The sequence below is a fragment of the Bubalus bubalis genome, chromosome 12 (assembly GCF_019923935.1).
Source record: "Bubalus bubalis isolate 160015118507 breed Murrah chromosome 12, NDDB_SH_1, whole genome shotgun sequence".
Classification (NCBI taxonomy): domain Eukaryota; kingdom Metazoa; phylum Chordata; class Mammalia; order Artiodactyla; family Bovidae; genus Bubalus; species Bubalus bubalis.
Window position 1 is genome coordinate 105,858,976 of NC_059168.1, and position 14,028 is coordinate 105,873,003.

The 14,028-nt window shown below is 56.2% G+C and overlaps 1 protein-coding gene across 15 annotated transcripts in view; it reads right to left on the bottom strand.

Moving 5' to 3' along the window:
- The window catches only part of PNPLA7 (patatin like phospholipase domain containing 7), an 80,577-nt gene that overhangs the window by 22,140 nt on the left and 44,409 nt on the right, over nucleotides 1-14,028 (bottom strand). For 14 of the 15 annotated variants that reach the window (XM_044926586.2, XM_044926587.2, XM_025262095.3 and 11 more), the window contains 8 exons: nucleotides 9,348-9,425; nucleotides 7,501-7,706; nucleotides 6,378-6,509; nucleotides 5,478-5,601; nucleotides 4,741-4,854; nucleotides 3,564-3,633; nucleotides 3,182-3,256; nucleotides 533-682 (listed from right to left, as the gene is read on the bottom strand). In XM_044926586.2, coding sequence (XP_044782521.2) covers nucleotides 533-682; nucleotides 3,182-3,256; nucleotides 3,564-3,633; nucleotides 4,741-4,854; nucleotides 5,478-5,601; nucleotides 6,378-6,509; nucleotides 7,501-7,706; nucleotides 9,348-9,425 — 949 coding nt within the window. The remainder of the gene's footprint in view (nucleotides 1-532; nucleotides 683-3,181; nucleotides 3,257-3,563; nucleotides 3,634-4,740; nucleotides 4,855-5,477; nucleotides 5,602-6,377; nucleotides 6,510-7,500; nucleotides 7,707-9,347; nucleotides 9,426-14,028) is intronic. The other variant, XM_025262096.3, reaches the window with a different exon arrangement.

Consider the following 14,028-nt stretch of genomic DNA (forward strand, 5'->3'; position numbering starts at 1 on the left):
CACTTACAATTATATAAAACCATATAAGTAAAGTGTTTAGAATATGGAATGCTTTATGATTTGGAGAATTCCTAAGAATTCTCCAGAATTTCAGTTTCTTGTTCTTGAGCCCCAAACTTCCCAGCTGTCAGGATCTTGGCAGCAAGACCTAAGCTGACGGACCCTCACTGCGGGTGTTCCCACGTGGTCAGCCAGCTCCCTGGCCGCTGCAGCGTGCTCTCCAAGTGGTGAAGCAGCTGGAGGCGCCCACCCCAAGACGGCTCCTGCAGGGGCTCAGGGGCCTCTGTGGGCTCAGCTGGGAGGAGTGCAGTGTGACTCACACAGCTCCTGTGGTGTGGGGTCTCCCCATCAAGACTGTCCGGAGGCTCCGTTGCACTGTGATGCTCCCCTCCCCCGCGCCGCACCCCCCCCCCCCCCCCCCCACCCAGGGTTATCAGCCTTGCGGGCAACGCTGAGCGCTCTTTCAGGAGAACCTGGAAGGACTGAGAGGCAGGGGCCCAGGGGACCTCAGGTGGCCTTGGGCAGGGCTTACCGATAGCGCTGAGGGCATGCTTGAGCTCCAGGGCGAAGGCGGTGAGGGGCACGTCCTCCGACACTGGCATGACGGCCACTGTGGAGAGGTTGCTGGCGGCGGTCCCCGAGTCCCACTTGCTGCCCACAGTGTGGAACCCAAACTGGTGACCTGCAGAGCACGGGGGTGTGCGCGAGCCTGAGGAGCCGGCCGCCGCCAGGACAGGCTCAGTGTCCCTGAGTGTCTCCGGCTGATGGCGTGGCCCCAGCAGCCTGGCCGGGGGACGGGCACCCGGTCTGCCCTGGTCTCCACAACTAGATTCCCGGCCTTCCTGCTGAAAGCGAACCGCACCGCGGCGCCCTTGCGTCTCATACACAGCAGGACCGGCCCCACTGAAGGGGACACGGGCACAGACTCAGAGAAGACCGTAGGGCCCAGAGAAAATGCAAAGAGATGAAGGGCCAGCCGGGGAGGACCTGTCCTCTGACCGTGCCTCCTCCAGAGACGGGGAACAGCCTGAGTCTTAGATGATGACACCTTTCTTCTGTCTCATCTGCAGAGGTTTCCAGACCCAGGGGTGAGGCGCAGAACCACCCACCGAAGGTCAGGGCTGGGCCCTCAGGACCACAGGCTCCCCATTCTCTAGTTGTGAGGCCAGGATGCCCCACGGCAGCAGCGATGGATCTGCAGGCACTTATGTCCACGAGGTCATTACCCTCCACCAGCGCGTCCCTGGCTGAAGCTTATTTACAATCACAAAGTTCCTTCTTGGTGGGTGGAATCTCCTGCTTTCATGGAGCTGGCTGAGGGGGCAGCCTCACCCTTCCTGCTGGCCACATCCCAGCCAGGCTCCAGTCTTCTGGGGCCCGGACACGCTGAGGGCGCTCTTCCCGGCTTCCCTGGCTGGCCGCTGTCATAGCCCAGCTCCCACACAGACCTCACACAGACCTCACAGGTGCAGGCCCTGGCCATGCAGGAAGGCCCAGTTCTGTCCATTTCTGACTGCTGCTCTTGTCCCTATGGAGGAGGGTGGGTTCCCCCACAAGGCATGACCCAGAAGTCAGTGTGGGGGCTCAGGAGGCAGAGACAGGGCTCCCAAGAGCTAATGTGGGACAGGGAAAGAGGAGGGAGGGCTGTGATCACACGGCTGGCTGCACGCAAGGCAGCAGAGGGCCCGTCCCTGGCTTTCCTGAAGCTTCTCTGTGGGGAGTCCCTTCCTCTCTCTCTTTCCCAGTGACCTGTGACATCAGAACCCTCCATCCGCGGTAGGCCCAGAGGGGGAATTAATCACCAGCTCTTGATAGCTTTCGTTTAGCTTTTAGGAAAAGCTGTGAGATGCTCTGGTTCTGGCCAAGGAGATGGAGCTAGCACATCCCACCTACCCGCAGCCACCAGCTACAAGAAGCCCCTGGACACAGCTCTTAGGAGGCCCAGAGGGGCGCTGAGAGGAGGGTAAACTGGCCAGGGGCCTCAGCGCACGGGAAGACCATTCCACTTGCAGCAGAGCGGCAGTTCACACCCTGACCCAGCTACCGCCACGTAAGCCCTTCCTTCCCCCCCAGTGCTGCTGCCTCCTGGGAGACTTTCCAGGGCCCCCTGCCCTAAGCAAGCCCTGCCTGGGCTCTAGACACAGAGGGTGGAGCCCCAGCTCTCCAACCAGCACTAGCAAGCAGAAGCAGCAGGCTGTCCCGAGAGGGGGACGTGGAGAACAGAGCCCCCTAAACCCTGGGCGAAGTGCTGGGCTCACCCCCAAGGAGCCCATGGGGGAGACTGGCCAGAAGCACAAGCAGAGGCTCTGAGAAGAGAAGGCGGCCGTGCCCCCGCCAGCCTTCACACTGGCTCGGGGGAGCACCCAAGTGCAGACCAGCGCAGTGAGGCAGAGGCCTCGAGAACTAGGTTAGCACTCAGACACAGCGGGGAAGAGGGCCAGGACGTGCTCTGAATACCAGCACACTGAGTCTGCAAAAGTAAGAGATGTAAATGGGAACCAGATCATCATAAATCCCGAAATATGGGACACAATCCAAAACGACCAGGTGCACCAAAGGCCAGGAGGCCTCAACGTGGACAGGAGGAGACAGAAACGACACCAGGGCACAGACGCTGCAAGCCCTTGACAAAGTATCAAAGCAGCGGTTCACAGCCGGCCAGAAGCAGCCATCACGGGTAGTCTTGAAGCAAATGTAGAAATAAAATAACTGAAACAAAAACCTCTCTGGGTGGGGTTAGGAACAGAGTCAAGAAGACAGAGGAAAGAGCCAAAGACCTTGAAGACAGATCAAAAGAAGCTACGTGATCTGAGCATCAGAGGAGAAAAATGGTTAAAACACAAGCGATGTCCCAGAGACTTTGGGGATGATAATAAGAGGTCTAACACCTGCGTCTGTGAGTTTCCAGAAAAGAAGAAAGAATACAGGGCCAAGAGAGTATTTGAAGAAATAAAGGCTGAGGCCTTCCCAAACGTGGTAAAAACATACATACAGACATATATATAAAATAAACCTGCAGATTCAAAAGAAGATGAGAAAACCCCCAAACAAGATAAACTCAAAGGAATTCATGCCCAAACATTCCAGAATCAAATTTCTAAACACTGAAGAATCAAATTTCTAAACACTGAAGATGACGGGAAAGCTTGAACACAGTCAGACAGAAACAATGCACACCTACTTGACAGCAATTCGAAGTCCGGATTTCTCATTAGACACAATGGAGGCCAGAGGGAAGTGGCCAATGTTTCAAGTGCTGAAATGAAAGGGCTGTTAAGACAGAATGGCACATCCAGCAACATGTAGCCTTCAGAAAAAAGGCAAAGATATCCTTCGATGTAGGAAAACTCAGAGAATTTAAGAACCATTATTAAAGGAACTCTTTACACAGAAAGGAGAGGACACCAGGAGGAAGCCTGGAACACCAGGATAAGGGAATAGTTTCAAACACCGGGTCTGACAGCTGAAAACAAAACTAACGCTGTGTGAGGGGGAGTTTCAAAGTAAGCAGGGACTCCAGGCGGGGTGGGTGGGGCTCCCAGGTGCCAGGCCTGGGCACACACCTGCCGCAGCTCCCTGCTGGAGGCTGCCCAGGATCTTCTCGCCCAAGAGGCGAATCAGTCGAGTCACAACCTGGGGGCAGAGAAAGAACAGAGACCTCAACCACACACTGTAAACCATAAAGCCAAGCACCTTACATCCGTGGTTTCAAAACTGCCTCAGCTGTACACTGCTCCGGGCAGTGGATGGTAACACGGCCGCTGTCTGGTCACAGACGGGTGGGCAGGCACGTGGCCTGTGATCTTGCCCTGGCTGGGTGCCCCTGTCTTCCCCAGGCAGGAAATGGACAAATGGGGAAGCCACAACCCCCAAAGGCAGACCACAAGGGACCTCCCCAGAGCCAAGGGTCATTGTGTGCTGCTGAGTGCCAGCTCTGGCCAGACATGGGCTGGTATTACATGACATCCATGAAGAATTACCTTTTAAATATAATAATGCTATTTTGGTTATATTAATTCTAATTTTTTTGAGTTGCAGACTCAAGTAAATAAAGTTGAAATGTCAAAGTATGTATAATTTACTTCTAAGCGCTTTTGCATGAGAATAAAGTCAGTTGAAAGTTTTTTCATTGCTACAGTTTGCAAGATGGCAGAGAAGCAAACGGGAAACCTGCTTTTGTGGCTCTTGCATGCTGTACAGAATCAGTTTCGAAAAGAGAAGCCGTTGTCAGCTTACTCCAATCACACATATTTACTGCATTAATAGTTGACCTGCTATAACTATGGTACTAAAAGAAATGATCCATTTTGTTATTTTTATCAAGTTTTGGTATTAAAGTCACATTAACTTCATAAATAACCTGGGGGCTGCTTCACTTGTTCACACACGGGCTCACAGGGACGGATCAGGCCTAAGCCTTCAGAGGGGCCACTCCTGTGACTCTCCAGTAGCAGCCCTGCCTCTTCCTCCAAAGTGCTAAGGTGCAGGCTCTCCATTTCCCTGTCTGCACTCTCAAGACTCAGAAGCAGGGAAGTGACATCAGAAAACCAGAAGCAGGGCAGGCTGCCCTCATTCTGCCTCCCGGCTGACTGCCAGGCACTGCAGTCCTGCCCTGAAGCCGGCGGGGACTGCTGTCTGGGGAAGCGGGGGCCGGCCCTCCTCCTGCAGCCTGCCTGATGGGAGCAGTCTTGGTCTTGACCCGGTTCTGGTATTCTGACTTCACAATTTCACAGCTCTCACCTGCGGGTACTGGCGCTTGATGGAGTTCAGAGCTCCTTCGGGAAGCTTGGCCAGCTCTGAGTCCCGAATAGCATGCACTGTGGTTGCCCTGGCCTGGTGGGTGAGTGTCTCCACCTGGGGACGGGAGCTGGTGCTATGGCCACAGGCTGACCCCAGGGCCCGGAGGCAGGCCTGAGAGCAGGGTCCCAGGGCCCCTCCAGAGCAGGAGGAAACGGGGCTCACCCAGCACCCTGCGCTGAGGAAGGAAGCATCAGCGAGAGCTGTGGGCCTGCCACCAGCAGCCCAGATAGGCCAGGGCCTCATCCTCCCCCTCGAGGGCCTCGGGGTCTCGGAGGACCCACCATCCCAAAGGTGGCTGCCGAACCCACCCTAGGCCTGCTCTCCTGGGAGGCGGCCTGTGGGAAGCAACTCCTGGGATATTCTACTGCCTGTGCCTCTGCCCAGGTGGGCGCCCAAGGTGGGAGCCCAAGGTGGGAAGAGAAAAGGTGGGAGGGGATGGGCGCGGGGCGTAGGGGGAGGAGCAAGAAAGGGAGTGGGCGGGGAGGGGCGGGGTGAGGCGGGGAGGGGCGGGGTGTGGGCGGGAAGGGAGGAGGGGTAGAGGTGGGGCAGGAAGGGGCGGGGCGGGGCGGGAAAGGCAAGGGAGAGGGGAGGGGAGGGGAGGGGAGGGGAGGGGTGGGGAGGAGCGGGGCGTGGTGTGGGCGGCATGGGGAGGGGAGGGGAGGGCGGGGCGGCCCTACCACGCCCACGAGGTCTCCGCGGCCGTACTCGCCCGCAAGGCGCTTCTTGCCGTCGTCCTTCTGGATCACAGAGCGCAGGCGGCCGCTGAGCACGATGTAGGTGCAGTCGGACTTGTCCCCCTGCCTGCGGGACAGAGGCTGTGGGGGTGGGCGGGGCACCTGGCTGGAAGCCCTTGGCTACCAGAGTCAGCGAAACAGAAAAAGGAATCTATTCTTCTCACTACATTTTTTTGTTTTAGAAAATCGTTATTTTCCATTAAAAAACATGTATACTAACATATAAAGGGTTTACTGTGATTTTTAAATAAACGGTCAATAACGATCTTAGTTTTCATTTTTAAAACCATGAAAACTGGTAGCTCTAAGCCGGGTCTGAGTTGACTCATTGGAAAAGACCCTGATGCTGTGGGGGATTGGGGGCAGGAGGAGAAGGGGACGACAGAGGATGAGATGGCTGGATGGCATCATTGACTCGATGGACGTGAGTCTGAGTGAACTCCAGGAGTTGGTGATGGACAGGGAGGCCTGGCGTGCTGCGATTCATGGAGTCGCAAAGAGTCGGACACGACTGAACTGAACTGAAGCCGGGTCTGACCCAGCGAGTGTGGACGCCTGAATTCAGCCGCTAGGACACGGGCCTGAGGCTGCTCATCTGAGCCCGCACCTGGCACACGAACAGCTTCCTGGACGCGGCCTCCATGCGGCTCCGCTGGGCCCCGTGGAGACCGTGCAGGTGAGGAGGCAGCGCGTCTGAGGGCAGCGTGCGCATGGAAGCCAGGAGGCCGCCGCGAGGCCTCTGCCTGTGTCACCCCCGAGGCAGAGCAAAGCGGCCCTCCTCTGTGCCTGCGGCCGAAAGGCGGGCCTTGCCCGGACGTGGCGCGGCCGGGAGGCGGGCCTAACCTGTATATGGCGCGGCCAGCCTCCACCTCCATCCAGTCCAGGGCGAAGTCGATCTGCCGCACGAAGGAAGACACCCGCCTCACCACGGTGTGCGCCACGCTCAGGACCACGGCCGGCTGCCTCCGCATGATGCTGCGGGGCATCCCCGAGTCATTCCCTGCCCCAGCTCCCTGGCCGGTCCCGCCAGCTTCCACCCCTTGACTCCAGGCAGCAGGTGCCCCCCGTCCCCACTTATCACAATGCCCACTGAGCCAAGGGTGAGGCCAGAGCACAGACCCCGGTCAGCTACGTGTTCCCCGCCCCCTGGGTGTGGCCAGTGGCCAGCGGCCCCGGGAGGGCTGTCGGAGCCCCCCCACAGTAGTCTTCACCACCCAGTGTCCCAGGAGCACATGCCATGTGTAAGGGCCCAGTGCTCGCAGTGGGTCAAACCCCAGCCCCCCAGGATGTGCCAGAAGACTAGAGAAGTGGGGGTGCACAGGGGAGGGTGTGGCTGAGGGGTCAGTGGCAGAGACTGTGGAGGCTTGGCACCCGGAAAGCCACTGGGTCCAGCAGAAACGTCAGCCACTGTCTCCTGATGCCACTGTGAACCAGGCTGGGGCTGTGGAGCCAAGCAGGTACCTGCTATGGTGTGGAGGCCTCTGCAGGGCAGCACCAGGGGAGTGCTCAGCTCCTGGCTGCACTGGGCCACAAAGAATGCGGGGCCTGGGGGGCTCGGGGCTCCACCAAGCAATGGGCAGATGAAGTCACCAGTCTCTGAGACGACTAAGGCGGGAGCAGGGGCAGGTCACGGAAACGTAAAGTTCTGCTTCGGGTGACATGTGGGAGCCCCTGAGGACCCCAGGGGATGTCAGGACAGCAGCTGACACGAGCCTCACCTCCAGAGGGAAGGGACTAGCGCACAGGGTCCCTTGGGACGTCAGCCAAGGCACCGCTGTGAGCGCACACACGCGGACGCTCACACGGACACACGCAGACACACATGTACATGCACACGTATGCACATGGCACAGATACAATCACAAGCAGGCCCCTGGGCCCACGTGGAGGCATGCACATACACTGCAGACAAGCTCAGGCGGCCACGAGGGAGCCGCGCGGAGCAGTGGCCAGCAGGGGCACTCACTCGTAGAAGTGCGCCTTGGAGATGGACAGGAAGCTGCAGTCCCGGTTGGCCCTGATGGTGAAGATGAGGGGCTCGCCCGTGAGCACCGCCAGCTGGCCCACCATCTCACCGGGCCGTGCCATGAACAGGAACGTGTCCTCCTCACTGTCAATCTTCCGCTGGTACACATGCAGCAGCCCCGAGACCACGAAGAGGATGCTCGTGTCCTGACAAAACACAGACACGGGAGGAGCTGGCAGCGCCCCCGAGCCTGGGCCAGCAGCGGGCAGGCCGCCATGCTGCCTTCACCGCACGGCTCCGGCAACCGGCCCCGGGCCCAGACTCGCTGGGAATGTCGGTCACTTATCACCAGCCACAGGGCACGAGCCCTCTCTGTGCCTCTGGTCCACGGCAGCCGCCCAGCCCCGGAAGCATCTACACGTCGAGTTTCTCCCCACAAACATGCCAGCAGCTCAGCACTGTGCAAGGCGGAGACACAAGCTCGCCCCTGAAAGCGGCTAAAGCCTGTGGTAAAACGACCTCCCCCCCGCCCCCGCCCCGGCACACAGCACATATTCTCAGGGCCCAGCGTTCACAGATGTGCCTGTGAAACCAGTCTGAAGCAACCCCTGTCAGGACCCTTCCTCATGTGCTCACCCCACCCCGTGGGACCCCTCTCCCTGGTCTGAGCAGAAAAGGGTGTGTCAGAAATGGAAAAAATGAAAAGCAGCTGTGCCAGGCCCCACAGGGCTCTAGGGGCTGGGGGCAGGCGGAGGCGGCCCCTGCTCCAGCGTGGCCTCTTGGGGGTACTGGGTGCTGTGGAAGGCCCAGGACAGGCTTTCTCACAGGGCCCGATGGCCGGGGGCCAGCCAGCAGCCTGCCTCCCTCAGGAAAAGCCAGGCCTTTCCCCTGTCTTGTCCCCAGAGAACAAGAGAAAGGACAGAGGGGAGGGGAAGAGGCCTGGGAGGGTCTCCACCAGGCTGGCTCTCTGTGCCCCCCACCCAGCCCCCCAGGGCTGCTAGGTGGTCTGCCTCCTCAGCACTGGCCCCGGTGGCCATGCTCCGGGGAAAGCCCGCACAGGAAGGGGACCTAGGTCAGCCTGCTCGCTCAGCAAGGAAGGCCCTCCTCACCACTGCTGCTCGACCAGCAGATGCAGGACTCCTGCCCCCAGCCGGCACAGGGCTGGGGAGGGCGGCCTCACCACAGGAGGCCGGAGAGACGGCCTCTGCCACCCGGCAAAGCAGGGTTCTAGGGAGCAGGAACTACACGCATTTGTGCTCACTCAGTCGTGTCCGACGCTTCGCAGCCCCATGGACTGTAACCCACCAAGCTCCTCTGTCCATAGGGTTTCCCAGGCAAGAATACTGGAATGGTTGCCACTTCCTGCTCCAGGGGATCTTTCCGACCCAGGGACTGAACCCAGGTCTCTTGCATCTGCTGCACTGGCAGGCAGATTCTTTGCTACTAGCCTCAGCTGGGAAGTCCCACATTCATTTATGAGAAACAAAACTATTTTTCATCTATATTAGGTTTGAGGACTGAGCAAACAGTGCTTCCTCCTGTACCTGACTTCCTGAGTGAGACTGGTAACAGCAACGTGGATGTGCAGATGGACACGCCCATGCTGGGCTGGACACTGACCGTCAATAGGCCTGCAGACGGCTGCACAGGCCTGAGGGCAAGAGCCTGTCCGCGCTCAGTGCCAGCGGACCACACGCCGTGTGTCCACTGGGTCCAGAGGGCCACGCGGAGGCTGCCTGCTCTGAGCTCCGCCCAGTGCCAGCGCCAGTGCTGGGGCCCGGGTGGTCTGGGGTCCGGGTGGTCTGGGGCCCGGGTGGGCCACTCTCGGAGGCTCCGCCTTCCCTCACCTGGTCTCCCTGCCTCAACACCACCGTGCCCCCTGGGACGTGGAGAAGCGCCACCCGGCCATCTAACAGTGAAGGGTCCTAGAAACAGAAACACAGGGTTAGGACAGGGAGCACAGAGAGACAGGCTCCTGTGGAGGCTGCACACGGCCCCCAGGCGGACGCACAGCCACAGGGTATCGCCAGCCCTCAGAGGACCACCCGTGGAGACGGGCCTGGAGGGTGCCATTGGCGACAAGCTGGTACTGTTGGCTCAGGACAGATGGACATCAGTGCGACAGCTGAAAACAGACACGCACGCCACCGCTGCGTGCAGCCGCGCGATGGAGAGAGGCCGCCGCTGCTGCGAGAGGGCGGCCGGCTGGCTGTGAGGCGCAGGCCTGGCGGGCAAGCGTCCTGATTGGGCGCCCTGTCCCTACCAGCTGTGCTAGGAGCCCTTCACAGCACGCTCAGGAGACACCCAGGGTCTTGTGAGGAGAGAAACCCGCCAAGGAGCACCGAGGGCGTGGAAACGCCAGCTGTGCTCAGTGACAGCAGAACAGAAACATCGAGGAAACGCACTAGCCGCCTCTGGAGAGGCGCGCGCGCATGCAAAGCCGCTGCAGCTGTGTCCACTCTTTGCAACCCTGTGGACCACAGCCTGCCAGGCCCCTCTGTCCACGGATTCTCCAGGCAAGAGTACTGGAGTGGGTTGCCATGCCCTCCTCCAGGGGATATTCCCAACCTGGGACTGAACCTGCATCGCTTGTGTCTCCTGAAATGGCAGGCGGGTTCTTTACCACTAGCTCTGCCTGGGGAGAGGACACCTATGGTACCTAAATCACCAGTTCCAGCCCTGCAGAGCCAAGGTGGCAGGAGTCTAAGCCCGGGCTTTGGGGCTGCCAGCCGACTCCCACAGAGGAAGATGGACGCCACGTGCCTCCTGACCAAGAGCAAGACCTGTGCCCAGTTCCCCCACCACAGCGGGCGGGGGCCAGCCCAGCTGCCAGACATGAGGACGATGCAGTCTCTGGATAAAGGACAACAGGGGCTTTAGAGAAGAGGCTGGAGAGCCCACCAGCCCCCACCACTCAGCACCTTTAGGAGCAACCTGGACAGGAAAAGACTGAAGGACTGTTGTTGCATTTGGGGGCAGGACAGGAGACTGCATTGTGTTTAAGCAGCCTGTATCTTTTCGGGAGGAATACTGAAGCGGTTGCTAAACGGGACGCTGGGCGTGGCTGCGCAGGGGGCGCCGTGGGGGCAGACGGGCTGGCTGCGTGAGCTCATCGGCTCTGCAGGACGGCGGGGCCCACCCTCCTCTCCTCTGCCCGTCTTGTACGGTCTCAAAATACAAGTTGGTTGTTTTTTGTTTTTCAAGAGAGACTGAAGAGACAGAGCGCCACCCGCAGCGCGTGGACTCACTCAGACCCTGACTCGCAGGCGGGAACGGGAGGCCCTGACTTGCAGGCGGGAACAGAAGGCTCCAGACGACGCGGAGACTTGCCGCCTCTGCGCCAGCAAGGAGGGAGCCGGGAAGACTCCACTAGTCCTAACAAGGGACGCTGAAAACCCTGAAAGGTCAACAGTTCTCAGACCCATGAGAGACGTGCTCGCCTCTCCCCGTGGAGACGTGGGGGTGCAGTAACAAACCCCACAGAGGGAAACCTCCATGGGCCCCAAGTGTGGAGGCTTAAGGAACAAGTCTGAGAGATGAAAACTCCAGGGACAGGTCACAGGCCCTCAGCCTCGTGAGGTTCTCCTCCAGGCGCCCTACCAGGTTCCCCAGAAAACAGCAGAGAAAAATCCCCTCAAGCCTCCAGGAGGGGAGGGGAAAGGAACCACTGTGAACTGGTCAACAAGACCTGCCCTCAGGGGAAACTAGTTGACCAGAGCCCCACGTGCTGGAGTCCATCTGAGCCTAACTGCCGGCGGAGAGGGGAGAGAACGCCAGCTCCAGCCTCTCCCACCGTCCTGTCTCCCAGAGAGGTCAGGGGTGAGACCAGGGAAGGTCAAAGTCCAGAAGCACAGACACACTAAAGACGGAGACCTCCTCTCGGCCCATACACCTCACCACCTCAATCACCAAAGAACTGGTGCAGCATGTCTTCCATCAAGAAAAAAATTACATGGCATACTAAAAGGCAAAAAAAAATTAATGTGAAGAGACAGAACAAGCACCAGGGTCAGACATGGCAAGGATGTTGGAATTATCCAACTGGAATTTAAAATAATTATGGTTAATATGCTAAGACTCTTGAGAGTCCCTTGGACTGCAAGGAGATCCAACCAGGCCATTCTGAAGGAGATCAGCCCTGGGTGTTCTTTGGAGGGAATGATGCTAAAGCTGAAACTCCAGTACTTTGGCCACCTCATGCAAAGAGTTGACTCGTTGGAAAAGACTCTGATGCTGGGAGGGATTGGGGGCAGGAGGAGAAGGGGACGACAGAGGATGAGATGGCTGGATGGCATCACTGACTCGATGGACGTGAGTCTGAATGAACTCTGGGAGTTGGTGATGGACAGGGAGGCCTGGTGTGCTGCGATTCATGGGGTCGCAAAGAGTTGGACACGACTGAGCGACTGAACTAAACTGAACTGAATATGCTAAGGCTCTAAAGGAAAAGGAGACAGCATGTAAAAACAGATGGGCACTGTAAACAGAGAGATGAAAACTCGAAGGAAGAGCAAAAGGAAATGCTGGAGGCCAAAACCACTGTAATAGAAACAAAGGACGTTTCTGATGAGCTTATCAGCAGCCTTGACACAGCTGAGGGAAGAAGCTGAGCTCGAACATACATCAACAGAAAGCTCCAAACAGAAAAGGAAACAGGAAAACGACTGATAAAAACGAGAGCAGAACGTGAGAGGCCAGGGAGCAACTATAAAAGTACAGCGTGCATAATGGGAATCCGGAAGGAAAAGAAAGGGACAGAAGAAATACCTGAAGCAATAATGAATGAAGTTAGTGTCAGGCCAAACCACAGATCCAGGAAGCTCAGAGGACACCGACCAGGATAAATGTCAAAAAATGACACTGGGCATCCCATATGCAAACTACAGAAAAGCAAAGATGAAGACAACCCTGGAGGAAGCCAGAGGTAGCACTTGATTTGCAGAGGAACAAAGATAAGACTTACTTTAGACTTCGAAACCATGCAGGCAGGAAGAGAGCAGCAGAGTGTTTGAGAGAAAAACCCATCAACGTAGAAGTCTGTGCCCTGTGAAACTATTCTTCAAAAGTGAAGGAAACACAGATGTTCTCAGAGAAACAAAAATTGAGGGAATGTGTCACCTGTAGACCTAGATATGTTGGAAGAAGCTCCTTAGAGAGAAGTTAAATGCTGTAGGTCAGAAACTTAGATCTACATAGTACAGAAGGGAGAACACTGGGAGAGGAAAAGTAAAGATAAAATAAAAACTTGAATTGTTCTTAATTTCACAGGGAAGTTTATTTAAAATAACATTAGCAACAATGCTTTAGATTATGTGGCTTATACGAGTGTGAAATGAAGGCCATCAGTGATACGTACAGGGATGGGAGGGAGAGCGGGACTATTTTGTTATTATAGGCACTCACACTATCCACAAAGCAGATAGTGTTTAAAAGGGAAACTCTCATTCTGGCTGCACACTGAATACCTCTGACACCAAATCCTCCTCCAGCTCCTCAGGCACCACGTGTCCCAGACTCAGCTCTGACACTAACTACCTGGATTTGTCACCAGACCCACAGGTCAAGGGCTCAGTCCCGCAACACTGCCCCGTCTTCAGACACCAACTGCAAGAAGAGGGTCCTCAGGCTGCCCACGCTTCCGTCCAACCTGGCAACAAATCAGGAGTTCCCACAACTGTAATTTGCCAGAATGGCTCACATAACTCAGGAAAACACTGATGTTTACTAGTTCATTATACAGTTGACCCTTGAACAACATGGCTTTGAAAGCACAGGTCCACTTAAATGTGGATTTTTCTCAGTAAATACATATAATACTACATGATCTGTGGTTGGTTGAATACTGTGGACACAGAGAAAGTGAAAGTCGCTTTTCTGGCATTCCCATTATGCATGTTGTACCTTTAATAGTTGCCCCATGGCCCTTACATGTTCTTATATGTAACTCTATTGCATGTTCTTAGCTAAGATCCCACATGCCTCACAGTCAAAAAAGCAAAACATAAAACAAGAAATATTGTAACAAATTCAATACTTTAAAAAATGGTCCACATCCAAAAAAAAAAAAAGACTTAAAGAAAAACTAAATATTTCAAATCCTAAAAAATGATGCTGTGAAAGTGCTGCACTCAATATGCCAGCAAATTTGGAAAACTCAGCAGTGGCCACAGGACTGGAAAAGGTCAGTTTTCATTCCAATCCCAAAGAAAGGCAATGCCAAAGAAAGCTCAAACTACCGCACAATTGCACTCATCTCACATGCTAGTAAAGTAATGCTCAAAATTCTCCAAGCCAGGCTTCAGCAATATGTGAACCGTAAACTTCCAGATGTTCAAGCTGGTTTTAGAAAAGGCAGAGGAACCAGAGATCAAATTGCCAACATCTGCTGGATCATCAAAAATGCAAGAGAGTTCCAGAAAAACATCTATTTCTGATTTATTGACTATGGCAAAGCCTTTGACACAAAACCAAAGCCTTTGTGTGGGTCACAACAAATGGTGGAACATTCTTAAAGAGATGGGAATACCA